This window comes from Vanessa atalanta, chromosome 16 (genome assembly GCF_905147765.1).
Source record: "Vanessa atalanta chromosome 16, ilVanAtal1.2, whole genome shotgun sequence".
Lineage (NCBI taxonomy): Eukaryota > Metazoa > Arthropoda > Insecta > Lepidoptera > Nymphalidae > Vanessa > Vanessa atalanta.
This window is the reverse complement of record NC_061886.1, coordinates 1,823,855-1,841,672: the sequence shown is the minus strand read 5'-3', so window position 1 is coordinate 1,841,672 and position 17,818 is coordinate 1,823,855. Positions and strand designations below refer to the sequence as shown.

General features: G+C 32.1%; 1 protein-coding gene across 1 annotated transcript in view; it reads right to left on the bottom strand.

Moving 5' to 3' along the window:
- Positions 1-8,153: 8,153 nt before the first annotated feature.
- The window catches only part of LOC125069746 (sialin), a 54,157-nt gene continuing 44,492 nt past the window's right edge, over positions 8,154-17,818 (bottom strand). Inside the window, exons 9-12 of the mRNA XM_047679313.1 lie at positions 12,026-12,173; positions 11,577-11,717; positions 9,355-9,440; positions 8,154-8,820 (exon numbers count right to left, since the gene is read on the bottom strand). Of these exons, the coding sequence (XP_047535269.1) occupies positions 8,644-8,820; positions 9,355-9,440; positions 11,577-11,717; positions 12,026-12,173 (552 nt within the window). The 3' untranslated portion in view covers positions 8,154-8,643. The remainder of the gene's footprint in view (positions 8,821-9,354; positions 9,441-11,576; positions 11,718-12,025; positions 12,174-17,818) is intronic.

Sequence of the window (17,818 nt, the reverse complement as noted above, 5' to 3'; positions counted from 1 at the left end):
TGTTTTTAAATTTCGAACATTAATTAAATTTTTTTTTTTTTTAACAAAACTGGCTAAAAGCTTACACCATACAATTGTTGGACACAGCGATCACAATACATTTAAGTGTTTATACAGTTTAAATACATGTATGGTAAGGTTTAAACAATTCTCTTTACTCTGACAGACATTAAATAAGTCTTAATGACTGACAAAGGTAAATTAATAGATTTTAAATTGATTTCCATGATCTTATTAAACGTAAAAATAATATTGATAACTCACACATTGATACTTGAAACACACACTGTAGGCAAGTCCTTGACCATGTCTGCCTTGTCCAGAAAAAATAACAATTTTTCTGTTCAATATATGGAGTTCTTTTGAATTTAATGAGATATTTTAAGACTCAGGACACAATGAGATTTAAAATATATATATATTGCGTAAGACAGAAATTCGAGAGTTTTGAAAATAGAATCTCTAGCAGTATATAAATTAAAAATGTAAATCATAATGTATAAAAAAAAAACCTTTAAATGCTTGTTATTAATTGCATGATTGCGTCTTATTTTGTGTGTAAACAAAATTGGTAACCATTAAATAATGTAGTTAGATAAATATTTAAAAAAAAAAAACTTCAATTACCATATTTTTATTTACTCTAATTATATAAAGGAAAAAATAAAAGATATAAATTAAAAAAAAAATAAAAGCAAACATTATTTATCATGGTTACTTTAAGCCGAAAAACCAGTGAAAACCAGTCTTTAAATAATTGAATTATAATCTGTATTTATGAATTCGATATTTAAATATTTCAAGCCCTTGTATATTCTGGTAAATGTCAATTATTCGACATAACTATGTATTTATATGTGTATATTCACCTTCGTTCGTTGATTGTTGTGTAATTCTAGTGAAATCGACCAAATCGTTGTTTCTCTTGATATTGTTCGGATTATTTCTAGTTTTAAATGTTTTAAATGTTACGGGTGCGGTTTTTGATGGCGCGGTTCAAGACTGTGAGGCAGTTTGATGGATTTAAAATGCGATTACATTATGCAATAACTAACTAACCAAAATATTGTAGAGTTTTGACAAAGTTTTCCGAAAATCGTCTCAGTTAACAGCCGAGGTAGCATAGTGTATCAAACATTCGGAGTTAACGCATGTGTTAGATTAAATTCTACCTCATGTCTACCATCCTACATTGGAGCATGGTATGATTAAAATTATCTCCTCAAGAGGAGAGTTACCTTTGTCCAAGTGTGGGAAGCACGTAGTGGAATATCCTAAACGGGGAGTTTTTCTTGCCCAATATTGGGACATTTTCGGACATTTTCGATTTGATTTGATTAATTTTCTGTGGTTATGTTATTGCATGATGTGTCGCGATATGTACATACTCCTTTTATCATATACTGCACGCTTTTATTTATTTATAAAATTGACGTCGACTACTAATGTCTCCAGAATGATCTATAGAGAATAGTTATTTCGATCATCAGATACATCAAGTTAGCTCAAAGAGTAAGTACCCTGTAAACAAACATATATCAACTCTCAGTTACTCTTAAAACAAGTGTGCCGACGTAACAGTCTTCTCATTAACTCATACAACAAATAGCCGATTATTTATGTAAAAATTTGAATATAATCATTTCGTTTGTATTTCTTTTACAATAACTCTCTTATTGGTCCTAAATGCTCAGAAAATTAAAGACAAAAGCGGTTACAACTAGATCGACGTCGTACAGGACGTATCTCATCATTAGCAACGATTAATTAATCTTCGTAAATTATCGTTAATTTGAACAAGCGATCGAGGTATACGTTGAAATACTGAAAACGATCTGTAATACGTAATGATAAACTCACGTCGTGTTTGACAAGTGAAATGTTAAAAAACAACAAACGATGTTCCTATATTTTGATGCGTGAATAATTTTAATGTATTAACAATGTTCTAATTGTATATCAATTTCTCACAATTTACCATCGTGAGTTTCGAGTTGGCTGTTACAGAATAACACTACATCAAAAAGAAAAGTTTTTGAATCGATTGATATTATATAAAACTGTATAGAGATAGTTCAATATCAGAGTGTTTAAAAAATATATCTTGATTTATTATGATGATTGAAATAACTAAACGGAAATATATTACTTGAATCAATACTTACATTTCAGGTAATCTAAAAATATATCGGTATTCATAATAGCAGGACTTTAATTAGTAATCTTAAGTGATTATGAGATCATAACAACACATAGTTTATGTTATATAACCTATAATGAATGTAAACGAAATATAACAAAAAAATACAATAAAAGGATGTATGTTTTGTTGACGGTAGTAACCAGTGTACGTAACCATAACCGTGTTTTATTGTTGAATGTTTAATATAGCGTCACAATTAAATCTCTAATCCCATTGTAATGAAATTACACATTGAGCTTGCCTGGACACTAAATAAGGTCGTAGGTAACTTAAAAAAGTGTTAAAGCGTGAATATACGCGAAATGTGCTAACCGTACCGAGACTGTACTTATAACGTATACAGTGCTACATGCGATTTTTTTGTATTATTTATTCGTACATTTCAAATCCAATTAATGACATTGATCGTACTTTCTTGAACGTTTCAAGTCCTGCTGTTAAGAATTTTAAATATTCCTAAATATATAGTTTAATTTCATCCTTGTGAATGAAGTTTATATTATTCAGCATTTCTAAGCGTTTATAACTCAGCTGTCGAGTGTCCGACTACTGCCTTACGATATGTAATTCTTCTGTAATCACTTATTTCTAACTTGTAAATATACAACTAATCTTCATTATCAATAATTATAAATTAATCATTTATATTTGCACTTTCTAAATATTATTATAATAGTTTAGTTCTACAATCATGGGCTCAATTAGAAAGAGACAAATGTATGATAAGTATTGCTCTCTCACTAACTTAGACCTGTATAGTGTTGCAATAAACAAAAAAAAAGTAATTGGTTTGAATTGTTATATAAAAAAGGTCCACCTTTGTTGCCATGAATTAATATTCTAGTTATAAACCTTGGATTTAAAGACAATAGTTGAACTGTACACAACGAATGAAAATAACATATGTACAGACATGTTAGATATCGTTTAAATAGATCATTCAATAGATATCGTTTCAATGTGTAACTGCAGATTAAAAACTGTATGTAATTTATGAAATAATCGACGCCATTTTGTGGTAGTTATTGCCCTTAAATAGATATACTAACTCCGCTTTCAAGTTCTTCCCCAAAGTTTTCTATTTTAATAACTTGTATTATTTAATAATTTAAAATGTTTATTTTTAGTTCGCATTTGTTTAAGTGATGTATTTATTGATGTAATTATAAAATAAATAGATTAAGATTAATAAGTTATTATAAATAAAGCACTCATTCATGTGATATTTATGCAGACAGATTTTTCGCTTATATTTTTTAAATTAAATGACATTTCGATATAAATTTCAAGTTCCGCTATGACGTCACATCAAACACCAAAATGTTCTTAATTCAAATATTATTAATAATTAAAGGGTTGGAGTTTGTGTTGAAATGTTGTTACATATAATACTATGTAAAGCTTTTGTCACTAAGAATATAGGCATCCTGTGATAAGCCAATCGTAACCAAGCTGATGGTCATTGTCGATTGCTTGGAAATTTATTAAAAAAAAATATAAAAGGTGAGCTCAACCAAAATATCAAAATAAAATAGCCATGGTGAAAATATCAGGCGTTCGAGTTTTTTTTTTTTTTAGTAAAATTTCAAGCAGTTTAGTTGGAGCAGTTAACGTCACTTGCCTTGTATGTAGGGAGTGAGAGCTTCGTAGGAACAGCTAGGCTGTGCTACAATGTTTCTTCAATAAACTATCGTAAGTTACATTTTGTTGTTTTATTTACTTGTCCATATGTCCATCCCTACATTGTAAAAACAAAGTCGCTTTCCGCCATCTGTACGGTTAGATCTTTTTAACTACGCAGCCGGTTTTAGTGCGGTTTTAATCAATAAACAGAGTTATTTAAGATGAAGGTTTATATGTATAATACTTGCACATTATAGTAGAGATAAGCTGAGGATTTCCACTTTCTTAGACGGGAAAAAAGGGAATTTTTTTTTAATAAAACAGTGTTTGCCTTAAAAAGAGAAGGACGGAATTTAGTAGTAAGTATATTTCATTGTCATCATCATCACATAATTTTTTGTAATATGTATTGTTACCTCAGAACTCCCTCATTTATAAACCGATCTGTACCTTTTTTCGTATTCTTAAAGTAAATACAAACAGTGTTTAGTCTAGTTTAAATATGAATAAAAAAATGTAAGTCCTTTTTTTTGTTAAAATTTTATATTCAGAAACGGAATGATTAGATCTAAATTCTCATCCGTTTTTAAATCATAGTCATACTTTTAAACGGTTTTGAAATTACTACCTTGAATTTTAATAGTAACTAAAACGTTGTTTAGCGCCTATATGAAGAATTCTATCGCTGTCGCGGTCGAGCGAGTTCCGGCGAGTGGCAGCGGGCTCAGATAAATGCATTCCGCGAAGCGATTTCTTTCGTAATTATATTTTCACGTGATATTACAAAATATATATTCACGTTTTTGAGTTTGTTAACAAATCTGTCAATCGATGTGTAATTCCCATTGCATGGCCCACAGTTGACTTTCAGCTCGATGTCCTAGTTTTTGATTGGCGTAATATTGTTCTTTGTTAAAAACCAGTAGAATTTTGTATAAAATTTTTGTATGAACAAAGTGGATAATTGAAAACGAAAACGCAAAAATATCAATCTACTTTAAGGATATCTAAGATGGTCCAGTGATTAGAACGCATGTATCTTAAGTAATGATTACAGCTTAAAAACCAGGCAAGCACCGCAAAATTTTCATGTTTTCATGTGCTTAGGTTGTGAGGAAACCTGCTTGTGTCTAATTTTAATAAAATTCGCCAAATGTGTATCCACCAACCCGCATTGGAGCAGCGTGGTAGAATAAGCTACAAAGCCTTCTCCTCAAAGGGCGTGGAGTTTTAGTCCAGCAATGGGAGATAAACAGACTGCTATATCATTTAAAGGTAAATAGTAGATCCGAGGTATACGCAGAGCTAAGCCACGCCCACTGAACTAAGATTATTATCAAGGTATTCTGTAAATTAAAATAAATTATCATTTAAAAAATTACCATAATGGTGATAAAATAAAACAAACAGGTAAAATTTTTCGAAAACTTTATTTAAAAAAAAAATATTGTTCACAAAAGTACAGATGTCAGAGTGACATTTAACAAATTGTTACATTAATATAATTACAATAAATGATATTCTTAAATACTTAATTACACACTCGCTAGCACTCGCGGAATACGTCTCGAACCTGCTTCGATACATCAATAGATGCGTTTTGGTATTCAGGCATTAAAATGCAGATAAACATCCACAAAAATTGTTACAAATGTAAAAAAAAACTCATTGATATAATATCTCATTTCAATTTTATAAAATTTATTACAGACTTTGTCATATTATATCGATATTTAATTAAATATACATGGTAAGTTGTAATTATTATCTAATTAATAAAGAACCTACATTAAACACTTGGACAGAATCTTGACTCGTTTAAAAACCTAAAATAGTAAACTATTGCTAGTATTATTTCGATAACTATATATTTAAAAAATACTATTGCCATTTGTAAAAATCAGTTTGTTACCGAGTATAAAACTGTCCATCTGTTTAAATATATTGTGAGATTAATTCACAACTCGGCACTTAAAACTAAAATACCTAACGGCTCATTATGGTATGAAATTACTTACATTGAAATACATTCCACAGACAACGTATTCGATACAGATTACAAATAAATGTGTATTTATGTCTTATCTGTGGACGTATGAAGTTTTAAAACAAGCGAACGGTTACGAAATACTGATAGTAATTTAGGAACTAATAATAACCATTTTAGGATTTTTATTTTTAATTCCAAAATTATAAAATAAAATAGCGGGCCAATAACTCATAAACAAATCTCTTTATCACAGTTGTCGAAATGCGCAATAAAACAGCCTTTATTTACAAGAATACTGCGAACGACGGGTCAACAAAACATGACGATTTTTTTTAAAGAAAATATCACGATTATAGTTTGATAATTAATTGATGTAAGAACTGCGGAAAACTTAACACAGCTTCGGCACATTTTCCACCATCGTGTTGAATGAGTTAAGTCTCTTACATGAGCGTTATACTATATGCGGATGAAACAGTACTTATATGTAAATTAAACCAGATCGATGTTACGGCTTAGAACGATGAATTAAACGAAACTGAAAACTGATCATGATAGAATGAAAATCTTACTAAAGAATAATCTTGTAAACAATTATTACAACTTAAAGAAATTGACACCAAAACTGTTTTGTTTTTTTAATTTGATGAAACGTCTTTGTTTATGAATAAAAGTATTCGTGTAAATACTGGCTAATGCATTATCTCTTGCAATAAAGCTAAGTGCGAACATGGCTTAATCTTACTATCTATGTCTTACGGTACGTAACGAGACTTGTCTATGGTCAAATTTTAATGGAGGCCAACGGAACTTCAAACGTATTTACAGTAACGATCGTAAATAATCTATTTCACTATGATCATGAATATTTTAATGAATATTAAAATCCAAATTTTATAAATTTAAAATAAGAATAACCACACTACGTAATCCTTTTGATAAAAATGTACTCAAACACATCCGAAACATTAGTTATATTAAGAAATCGTAATATAAGTCTCGTGTTCCGTCAGTCTCCATATAAAAGGCGTTTGACAAAGCTGAATAAATGATTAAGTGTTTCCTAAACCGTCGATATAGAAAAATAAATAATCAATACTTACAAAGAACTTAATAAATTTTTATATAAAATTCTTAAGATATCTCGCAGCATAGATTTTGGTCCCGAAAATAATTTATATCGTCTAAATAACTATATTTTCGACGATTAAGTAAGAAAAAAAAACATCACTAGTGGACTTAAGCCTTAAAATTCTTCGCCTCTAGGATTGTATTTCTGAGTCAAAGGTTTATAAACAGATATTCAAATATTCTATATTAGTGTTCTTACAAAACTTCCAATACATATTTTAAAGAACACTTATTGAATTAAAATTATTCTTATAAAATATAACGCTCTCAACAATTATTTATATTGTGATAGATAATATTTTCTATTTGTAAAATTTCTACATGAATGACGTTTAATATAGTCGGGAGACTAATATACTACTAAATAAATAATAAAATTTAAAAAAAACACGCGAAAAACTATCACGGACTGTTAGATGACGGTACGTAGACAACTTGTAATAATACCAGTATTTTATGATTCGTTATCCCGGCGATCCTGAGTACTAGGACAAAATCAGTGTGCCAATTATAAAATTCATCAGAAAAAAATTCGTTACATCGATAAATAAGACACATTTCATAGTTAAGACATTTTGAAAGTATTTATAACATTTATATTTATAGACTTTTTTGTTTTTTAATTTTTTTAAATATCAACTGCGAGACATCTTAAGCCCTAAGCGCTAAACCTTTAACAATGAGTCGGGTTTCCAACTTTGTGATATAAGGAGAGTCCGTTGCGCGTTGCCGGCACGTTATAAATACATCACAATCGTTATCAACAGCCTTTTTTTGTTTTTTTTTTTTTAATCGCCATATATACGGTTACGTTGGCGGGAAAATGTTTGAAACTAAAATCAAAAATGATTTTTTTCACACTGAGATTATATGTGAAAATAAACATCGATATTTAACAGATTAAATGCTAACGAAGAAACAGAGCGTCTTTTTTTTTTAAGACTTTGATCTTTTTTACCGCCAAAATCGTAACCATATTTATGTTTTTTTTTTTTTTGCAAATAAATATTGCATATAAGCCAACTTGCTAATTTATTTGCTATATTTTTGTTGTTTTTTTTTTTTAATTTTATTATTTCATATACATAACAAGAAGGCTTACTCGATATTTTGTTTAAAAATGTAAGCAAAATTGATTAAACAAAATTAAAACTTTATCAAAACCAATGAATAAAATTTTGTTATTTTAATAATCAACAATTTCTATCAGTCTGCATATTTCCGACGATATTTTGTAAAATGTAAAAATATTCATAAAATATTTCATTAATATTATTGTATCAAAGAAATTGTAGAATCGAAAAACTTTTTACATCATTTTATGATAAAATATTTGATATCAGTATTTATTATATTTTATTATGAACATAGTACACGGTATATATTTTATGCCCGTTGGATATTGATCACGAGGTTTTTAAAACAGTTTAATGAAACTATTTGACACAAAATTGATACTATTTAAATGACAATGTAGCTAAACTTGCCGCAGACATTCTCAAACACAAAATAATTCACAGACTTGTAATTTCGACGCAGTACAACCGTTTTTCTAATTGAGATTCTAAATATTTTACCAATAAAACAACTCGTGTAAGCTAACGTCAAATTTACTAAGTTTCACAACGCCACCGCTAGATGGCGTTAGGTGTACGGATTTGCAGTCTTATAGGTCGTTTGGTTTATATCTTACGATTTATACTTTTTCCTCGTTCAGGGGTTGTTCCTCATGTTTCTCGGTGTTGTTTTCGGCTAACTGGGGGGAATTCCAAGGCTGCAGTTCACCGGAGCCAAATACGACGAAGACTAGAGCCCCGCACATATAGGTACCCGCTAGGATGAAGAACACTATTTGCCATTGTTCGTATGTGTTCTGTGAAAGATATAGTATTAATTAGTTTGATACAACCGAGTAACAAATAAGTCGACACGATTATTAAATAACAACCAAAGACTTCCATTTGTTTTATTATTTTACCTTAATATCGAAATCATATCATAATTTCGAAATAAGCTAAGAATAATAATATAATTTAATAAACACAATATAAGTTAAGCTGGTTTAATTATTGCGTACTAAGTTTCAGACCGCGCTTATATAGAAGAGTCATAATCTTGGTGCTGATGTGATGCCGTCCGGCCGATTTCACCGCCGCTTATAATTCGATAGGACGGCAAATCCGACACGAACGGAAAGTTACTAAAGTTAGTTAGTTTACGTGCTTTCCGAGTACTCGGTAGTGTACAGACTTCCAACATCCAGACATCGAGCTGTTACTAAGAATTCGTCGACAGAAAAAACGCAGAACCTCTTGATCTGGCCTCGGGAACGTCGGTGATCAACCAACCAACGAGGTGGTCAAACAAAACGAAGTGCTGTCATGAATAGATTAATAAACATGCTTACATGTTCCTTGGTTAACTCGCCGACCATGAAAGTGGAAAGCCAGCCGCCGAACGAAGACAGCGTGTTCGCGATACCGAAGATAGTACCTTAAATAAAAAACAAATATGTGAGTTATGAATGATATAAATCTCTCAAAATAATGTATGATTATCATGTTTATCGTGAATAACATGTCCTGACTGTATTTTGATGTTATTATCAGCGCTGATTAAAATTAGACGCGGAAACAGTTCTTATCTCGTTGGTTGATTTTTGAATGTTAATCAAACAAATTAAATAAACTACGTTTTACTTTACTAATTTTTTTTAGTAATAAATATATTATGTAGTAATATAATAAATGGGACAAAAGCTCTGTATGTCTACGGTTACGGTTTTACGGATTAAGCGATGAATTGTTGAATTTGATGAAATTTGTTTTGAATAAACTTTGAGCCCCAAAAAGTACATATACCCTATTCCAATGGAAGTAAGGAAAAATATAATCAAACCTTAGTTTATGATTGATAAATCTCTATTTATAATACAACACTATTACACTTAACTACTTATTTCCACTTTTATTTTACTTTCAAAATTCCGATAAAAGTTTCGTCGACGTTCAAACCGCCATTTTTTCGAAAATCCATAGTGAATATCGTAGATTAATCAAAATCGGTTCAGTATTTTAGTCGTGAAAGAGGGACAGACTGAGTTACTTTCGCATTTATAATATAAGTAATCATCCTCCTGCCCTTATCCCAATTTTACTTGGACTCGGCGCAGCATGTCTTCTTCTTCCATACTTCTCTGTCAGACGTCATCTCACAAGTAACATTCTTTCTAACCATATCGTCTTTCACACAATCCATCCATCGTTTCTTGGGTAAAAAAAAAACAAAATTCAGATCCAAAAATGTAAATTTAATTATTGATTTAAGCGTGACATATTTCATCTTTTCAAAAAAAAAAAAACGAATACTTCGTTAAAATGATCATCGTAAAACTAAATTATCTTTTGTTTCATTTACGGAAAAGAACCATGACGTCACGTCAGTTCGTATGAGCTATCCGAAAACATTCCAGGCGCTGACCTGATGTTAATTTCATGCAATGAACCCAAAGAGGTACGTGGCGAAGATATTATCAGACACACCTCCGATGAAAAATATCTATAGTAATATTATAAATGCGAAATTAAAGTAATTCTGTATGTCTGTCTGTTTGTTTGTTACGCTTTAATCCCGAGGAACATTTTTACTACTTTTCTAAACTTAAAATCACCAAAGCACCATCACGCGGGATAAAAACTAATGTATAATTCGTCGAATTTATATTGCCAGAAATCATCACATAAATGCCATAACATCAAAGCTTCAACTCAACCGATGGACCCAAACACGTAAATACTCCAAAACATTCAAAATTTTTTTATATATCAATTATTATACGTCAAAAACTCGAGTTTGACATCAGATCTCTTAAGACGTTTTTATTTTCCATTCAATTAACATTTAGATTTTTGACGACCTCCGTGGTCGAGTAGTGTGTACACCGGTTTTCATGGGTACGCCCTCTGAGGTCCCGGGTTCGATTCCCGGCCGAGTCGATGTAGAAAAAAGTTCATTAGTTTTCTATGTTGTCTTGGGTCTGGGTGTCTGTGGTACCGTCGTTACTTCTGATTTCCATAACACAAGTGCTTTAGCTACTTACATTGGGATCAGAGTAATGTATGTGATGTTGTCCAATATTACAAAAAAAAAAAAAAGATTATAAAATCGCTAATATACTTATTACAAGGTTATGGGGATGACTAGGAAAGAAATCGGTTCATATGACTCTTGTAACTTATTCACAATCGACTGACGGTGACACGTTCTGATATCTGTATCCTTTAAATGTAACGTATATTATAAATGCGAAATTAACTCTGTCTGTAACCTCTTCACGCTTAACAAACCGATTTAGATGAAATGATTTAAATTACCACTCGAGGGGGTCAAATGGAGGCGACGGTTCGTGTGCTAGGGGTAAAGTTTAAATTTCGAGCGAGTAAAGCCGCAGGTTCAGGTCTTAATTAAAATGGCCAATCTCGCATATCACTTGACATTTCGATCGGTTTCTGGATATTTCTGGATAGGATAGCCGGTCAATCACGTTCGCCCAGTTTTTTTCAAGTATTGCACCTAACTATAAGAGTTTTGAGAACATTCAAGTCATGTCTCCGTGTATCAAAATCTTACCGCTGAATTTAGGTGCTATGTCCAGTCCATTGCCAAGGTAGCCGGCGGTGACCGCGCCGTTGATGGTGAGCGCCATTGTGAAGATCGCAATGGACCAGATCCTGTCGTGACCGAAGAACGCTTGAGCGATCATCATTAAACCTAACAAACAAATATACAAGTTATTATAAATAAATTATTCGCTGCATAGATATCGTGTCATTAGATCTGGACGTCGCTTTTCAAATCTAGACATATTTTCTTGTGGAACCCACTATCAGATCTTGAGAATATTGCCATCGGCCAACATAAAAACCATTAAAAAATCCAAATGAATTACCTCATTTTTGAACTATTGATTTTCAAACAAAAATTATAATACCGTCGCAATAAAATAAGGCTCAGCTTAATAGACCGTATATAATATAAATAAAGACAATATAATATAAATAAATCCATTATCAAATTACCAGGCAATCCAACGGCGAATCCAGTGAAGAGTTTCCTCGCTGTTGTGGTGGAGAGACGTCCACTGCGACGCAGGGAGTCAGCCAGCACGGACGATGCCAGCGCGCAGAGATACTTGCCGAGATATGGGAGGGATGACAGCAGACCATTCTATAACGAAAAACGATCATTAAAATTGATGTATTTCAAGAATATAATTGAGACAAAGTACCGTTATAGAAAATTATACACATATTTCTATGTTATTGTAGAGCAAGTAAAAACTAATATAAGTATTAACAGCTTGGGTTAACCAATACTTGAAAAGTAGCAGAATTATTAATTGTAGATAAAAAATATTTAGAAGTTCACTGAATTTAGGGCTACTCAGAATTAGTGCCACGAAATATGTATACAGAAGGTAAATAAAAAATCATCTAATTATTGTACTATAACTTCGTTAAACGAAGATTAATGTTGATGTCTCTGAAGAGGTTTAAATTTGAGTTAACTTTTAATCCAGACCGAATTCTTTGACTACTTATATACGACATATAATTTTCAATCTAAAATGAGGTTTTATTCCGCCATAAAAACAAGCGGCTAGTTACCCAGTGACTATTATTACGCGTCTATAAATAGCCTGGAATGCATTGAAAATAGCTCCTAGAAACTCGGAATCTGCGACAGGCGCCATAGTATGTTTTTTTTGCGATGTGTTTAAAACTCCTTAGTAGTAAATGCAAATCAGAGGCAATGCGGGTCGCTCACCTCGTTAGGGGCTGGATATAGTTTTAGTTACGTTTACGATAAGATAACTGTTATGTAATTTGTTATAATCTTTACTCTCTGATTTACTACGGCGGGTTTTCGCAAGCCTGCCCACTCATTAGATATTCTACCGCCAAACAGCAACACATAGTATCGTTGTGTTCCGATTTGAAGGACTTCTCACAGTGCCAATGTGGGTTCTGACCACTTTTCATCAGATAACCACACAGCTTCATCCAATACGAGATGGGTAGACATGGGGCAGATTTTCATCTGAGACATGCGGGTTTCCTTACGATGTTTTCTTTCAAATGAAAATTCTGTGATGCATTTTCATTAATTACAGGATAAATTTATATATTTGACCCGGCTTCTTTATACATTGAAATATATATATATATATATAAAAAAGACGCTGAATATACTGGTGCAAATTATTGTGAAAACATTCAGCGGTTTTTAAAAGATGCGCGTACGAAAGAAACGTCTATCTTTTGTATAAGTAAAGATTCCAATAATAACATAACGAATACAATGAAGAATATATATGATATATTATTTGAACATACATGTAATAATATTAACATTGTAATATTTCATTCAGTTTATAAGTGATTGTATTGTTATTTTATAGAATTTTAATATATTATGAATTCATTATTCTGGAATGTTTAGCATAACATTATTATGAACGCTATGTACAGTCGTGGTTGATATGCAAATCTTTTTTTTTTGTCGAATTTTATTGTATTATGCGGAAATGTATATTATTAATTCTCTATTATTTAAAAAAATCCTTTATCGATATTAATGTTATAAATGTGAAAATAGCTCTATCCGTCTGTCTGTTTTCTGTCGAATTGGATGAAATTTGCTATGAAGAAAACTCCAAACAAGGAAATGTTTTACACCTAAAACATACGACGCCACTATGACATACAAGCCGGCGAAATGTATTAATGAATGAATAAAAAATAAACAAACATATAAAAAAATCGTCATACGCATATTTTGAATAATTTCCTGTACCGTTTGCCGTTAAAACGCTTAAACTTGTAGATCTGTTTGAGATAAAAATAATGGTTTTCTAAGCAAATTGTCACAGCTACCGGTTTTATATATAATCAATAATTTATTACGTAATTTAAATTTAACATAAAATGTATTGATTATTTATTAATTAAAACGGGCTCAGTTCGATGACTTCAGACGTGGTTTATACCACAGGCCAATACCCGATCTTGAGCATACCTTCTTAACTCGTTTTTATTGCGAATCGAACTATGAATCATATAAACCTTTTACGGCAACACAGAAAGCTACGTTAGGCTGTAGTAAAGCACATACGATCGCATTATTATTGACTTTTTTATGGCATTAGGGCTTCATGTTGGTTTTAGTGCTACCCTCTGATCCTGAGTCACCAATTTACCGTCAAACATACAATACTAAGATTTTTTTATATATCTTACGGCAGCCATAGTCTAAGGACGAGGGGAAACAATTACCTTCAAGTATGTTTTTAAACTATGTGTTTACTAGTTGTCGCCTGCGGTTCCTCTCGCGTTTTAGGATTGGTCCTTAAGTGTTAGATACAAAGAAATAATAATAATAATAATAAATATATTAGACAACATCACATACATTACTCTGATCCCAATGTAAGTAGCTAAAACACTAGTGTTATGGAAAATCAGAAGTAACGACGGTACCACAAACACCCAGACCCAAGACAACATAGAAAACTACTCAACTTTTTCTACATCTACTCGGCCGGGAATCGAACCCGGGACTTCGGGAGTGGCGTACCCATGAAAACCGATGTACACACTACTCGACCACGGAGGTCGCCAAGTAGCCTATGTCCATTCTTATGGTTCAGGCTTGCTTCATACCTACTAAATTTCATTAAATTAGTTTCAGTGGATTGGTCCAAAACTGATACACATTGACGGAATCCGACAGACATAATAATATTTAATCTAACTAACCGAACTAAGAGCAAATAAAATTGCAGCAATTTGCAATATATTTTTTTAAACCATTACTGAAAGCCAATAAAGGCGTCAGATATTTTTACGACAGTCATCCTGTATTGCGATCGGATATCTAGTGGAGCTTCTCACGGATCGTAAAGGGGTCATCAGACGGGGGATTGACACCGCCTTTGCAAATTACAAGGGAATGACGCTTGTAATTATTGTAAACAGTTAGTGCTAAATATAGACCGTATGATACCAACAGGTTTACGATACGATGGAATGCGAGCGCCACACATTGCGGCAACACCAGGAGATCGAAACGTATGATACGCCATTACCAGCTAAACGTATTTACGCGAGTGTTTTATTGCGAAGAGTTAATTATATTTTAGTAAAATATTTCAGTGTATTATAATTGCGTATTACGTGATCAGTCATTTTAATTGTCCAAAAAGAGTATGTCTTCTAATTTATAAAGATTCTTCCCAAGAATCTACTGCGAATCGGTGGTAATTTTAAATTAAATTTCAATTGTGAAATGACGCTTCAAAAATAATGTTTAGCATTGATTTACTTTGATATATACGTGTATTACGTGTATATATGTATATGTTTAAAGAAATAAAAGGAAATCTTTATTGATTTAATTGAAGGACTTTTTTTATCAGAATACGACTGTGGCTACTTTGATACTTCTAATCAAAGACAGTAAATACACATACGGCCAAGTTTCATCCAACACGTACGCTCTTTCTTTTTAATATGAACTAATGGGCCTCATTGTAAGTGTCCAATGTGTTATTACCAATGTCCACAGACATTGGCGCCAACAATAACAAATTACCAACCTTAGGCACTAAGATATTATGTCCCTTGTGCCTGTTGTTACACGTGCGAGTTTCCTAGCGACGTTTTTATTAATCAAACACAAGACGAATAAATAAGAATAAAGTACATAAAAGCAGTGCTATCCCGGCTTTCAGTACGCCTTTTTCGCGCACCTCGACCCACGCGGCCAATTAAATAAATTCATCAGCGACAATTTATCAATCATCACGTCGACGTGTAATTTACGCATAAACATTTGGTCGCGCGAAACTGTATCCTCCGCTCGATAGCGTTAATACTTCCGAAACCTCGCTGCGAACACGTGTCTTGACAACCTAACCTCATTATAATTCAAGGTGTTTTAAATAATAAAGTCGGTGTATTTAGATAATAAAGTCACAATATAAATAAAGGTCATTCAATGATAGTAGTGGTAATGCTAAGCCTGAGTGTGGTAAGCGACACACAGGCGGTTCGGGACTTGGCACAAACGAGCCGTTAAATCCAATACATATATTCATTGGATTTGAAAAGGCCACTCGGCTAGACCCACTTACCGCATGCTAAGCCAAGCCGGGGTAAAAAGCAAATACCGTTCAGGTTTTGCTTAACGATCAACTTTACATCTCTCTTGCTGGTTTATTTCTTTAGCCGAATATGTGTAGTAATTGCTCCGGGTCGACTTTCTTGTTCGACAAATACTGCTGATTCTAACGTGCCGACCATGACGAAGTGTGTACCACCCCTAAAAACCGCGGTGTCGTACAACTCTTGTTACTTATTAGAACCATATTATTTTCATAAGGAATACCATAGTTTTTGAGGAATTCACTTTCCTCTTACCCCCTTTGTCAAAAAATACATTTAACTCTGAAAAATAGGCGAACTGGGCGGGACCTGTTTTTAGTTATTCTTGTATTCCTGTCACTTCAAAGGCTTGCCACGCCGCCTTATTAAAATTGATTCAGTAATTTTCGCAAGATGTTCAATCCTCTACCTCGTTCTCTCTAGCACATACATGTGTTAGTTACATAAGGCAACGTTGCAATGGAACATATTTTCTACATACATCATTTTTAAATATAATTTTATTTCGCGTTTAATGTTAAAACGAAATACAAACTGAAATCGGTGACAAAAAAAAATCACGACTGGAATATTTTTGCGAATCAAAATTTTAGTACGATTAGCGATACGATGATAAATAGTTTCTAAGAATGTACTTCCTAAGTGTTTCGTCAGGTTTCCATTTAAGGAGTATTTAGGTAAATAAGAAATTTCTAGATTCAATTAGTTGAAAATTTACCTAACAATAATATACATATTCGATGTATGTTTTGACGACTATCCGTTATTACGGAATAATATTTATTTTTCTGTAACCAAGAATCCTTTGTACTAGAGGTTTCGGGAGAGAAGCGGTTTTAGTTAGTAAAACCGCTTAAATTTTCTGACCGTTTATATGTCAGCCCGATATTAATATTGGTTGAAATTTAAATGTGTTTATTTAGGAAATAAGAAATTTTATTCCATAGCTTATACTAAAATTGTAATTTTCGAATTAGCCTCAGAAATATTATTTTGCATAGCGTTTTCGGAAAATCGTTATAATAGGTAAATATGTTAAAATTACTACCTCATCGCAATATGACACAATTTGTAATAAATAAAAAATATTTTATTTATAAAAATCAAGCGACTTTCAGTATAACTTGAAGCGACGACACGAAACTTACTAGCAAAAACATTAAAACGGCCAATCAATATGAAGTATATTTTCAAGAAGGCCTTTGAAAGCACATTTTAATCGTAATTTTACAATATTTAATTTAATTCAAATTGTTAATACCGCTAAGAACTGGAAAGAAACTCAGTAGTTACTAATTTCCGACAATCAGTTAAATATAAATATTGGACAACATCACATACATTACTCTGATTCCAATGTAAGTAGCTAAAGCACTTGTATTATGGAAAAACAGAAGTAACGACGGTACCACAAACACCCAGACCCAAGACAACATAGAAAACTAACTAACTTTTTTACATCGACTCGGCCGGGAATCGAACCCGGGACCTCGGAGTGGCGTACACATGAAAACCAGTGTACACACTACTCGACCACGGAGGTCGTCGTAGTTACATAGATTATTAAATTAAATTATAAATTTTATATTCTTTTACGTCATATCAGACAATTTCCATTTAATTATTCAAACACTCAAGTACCTATAT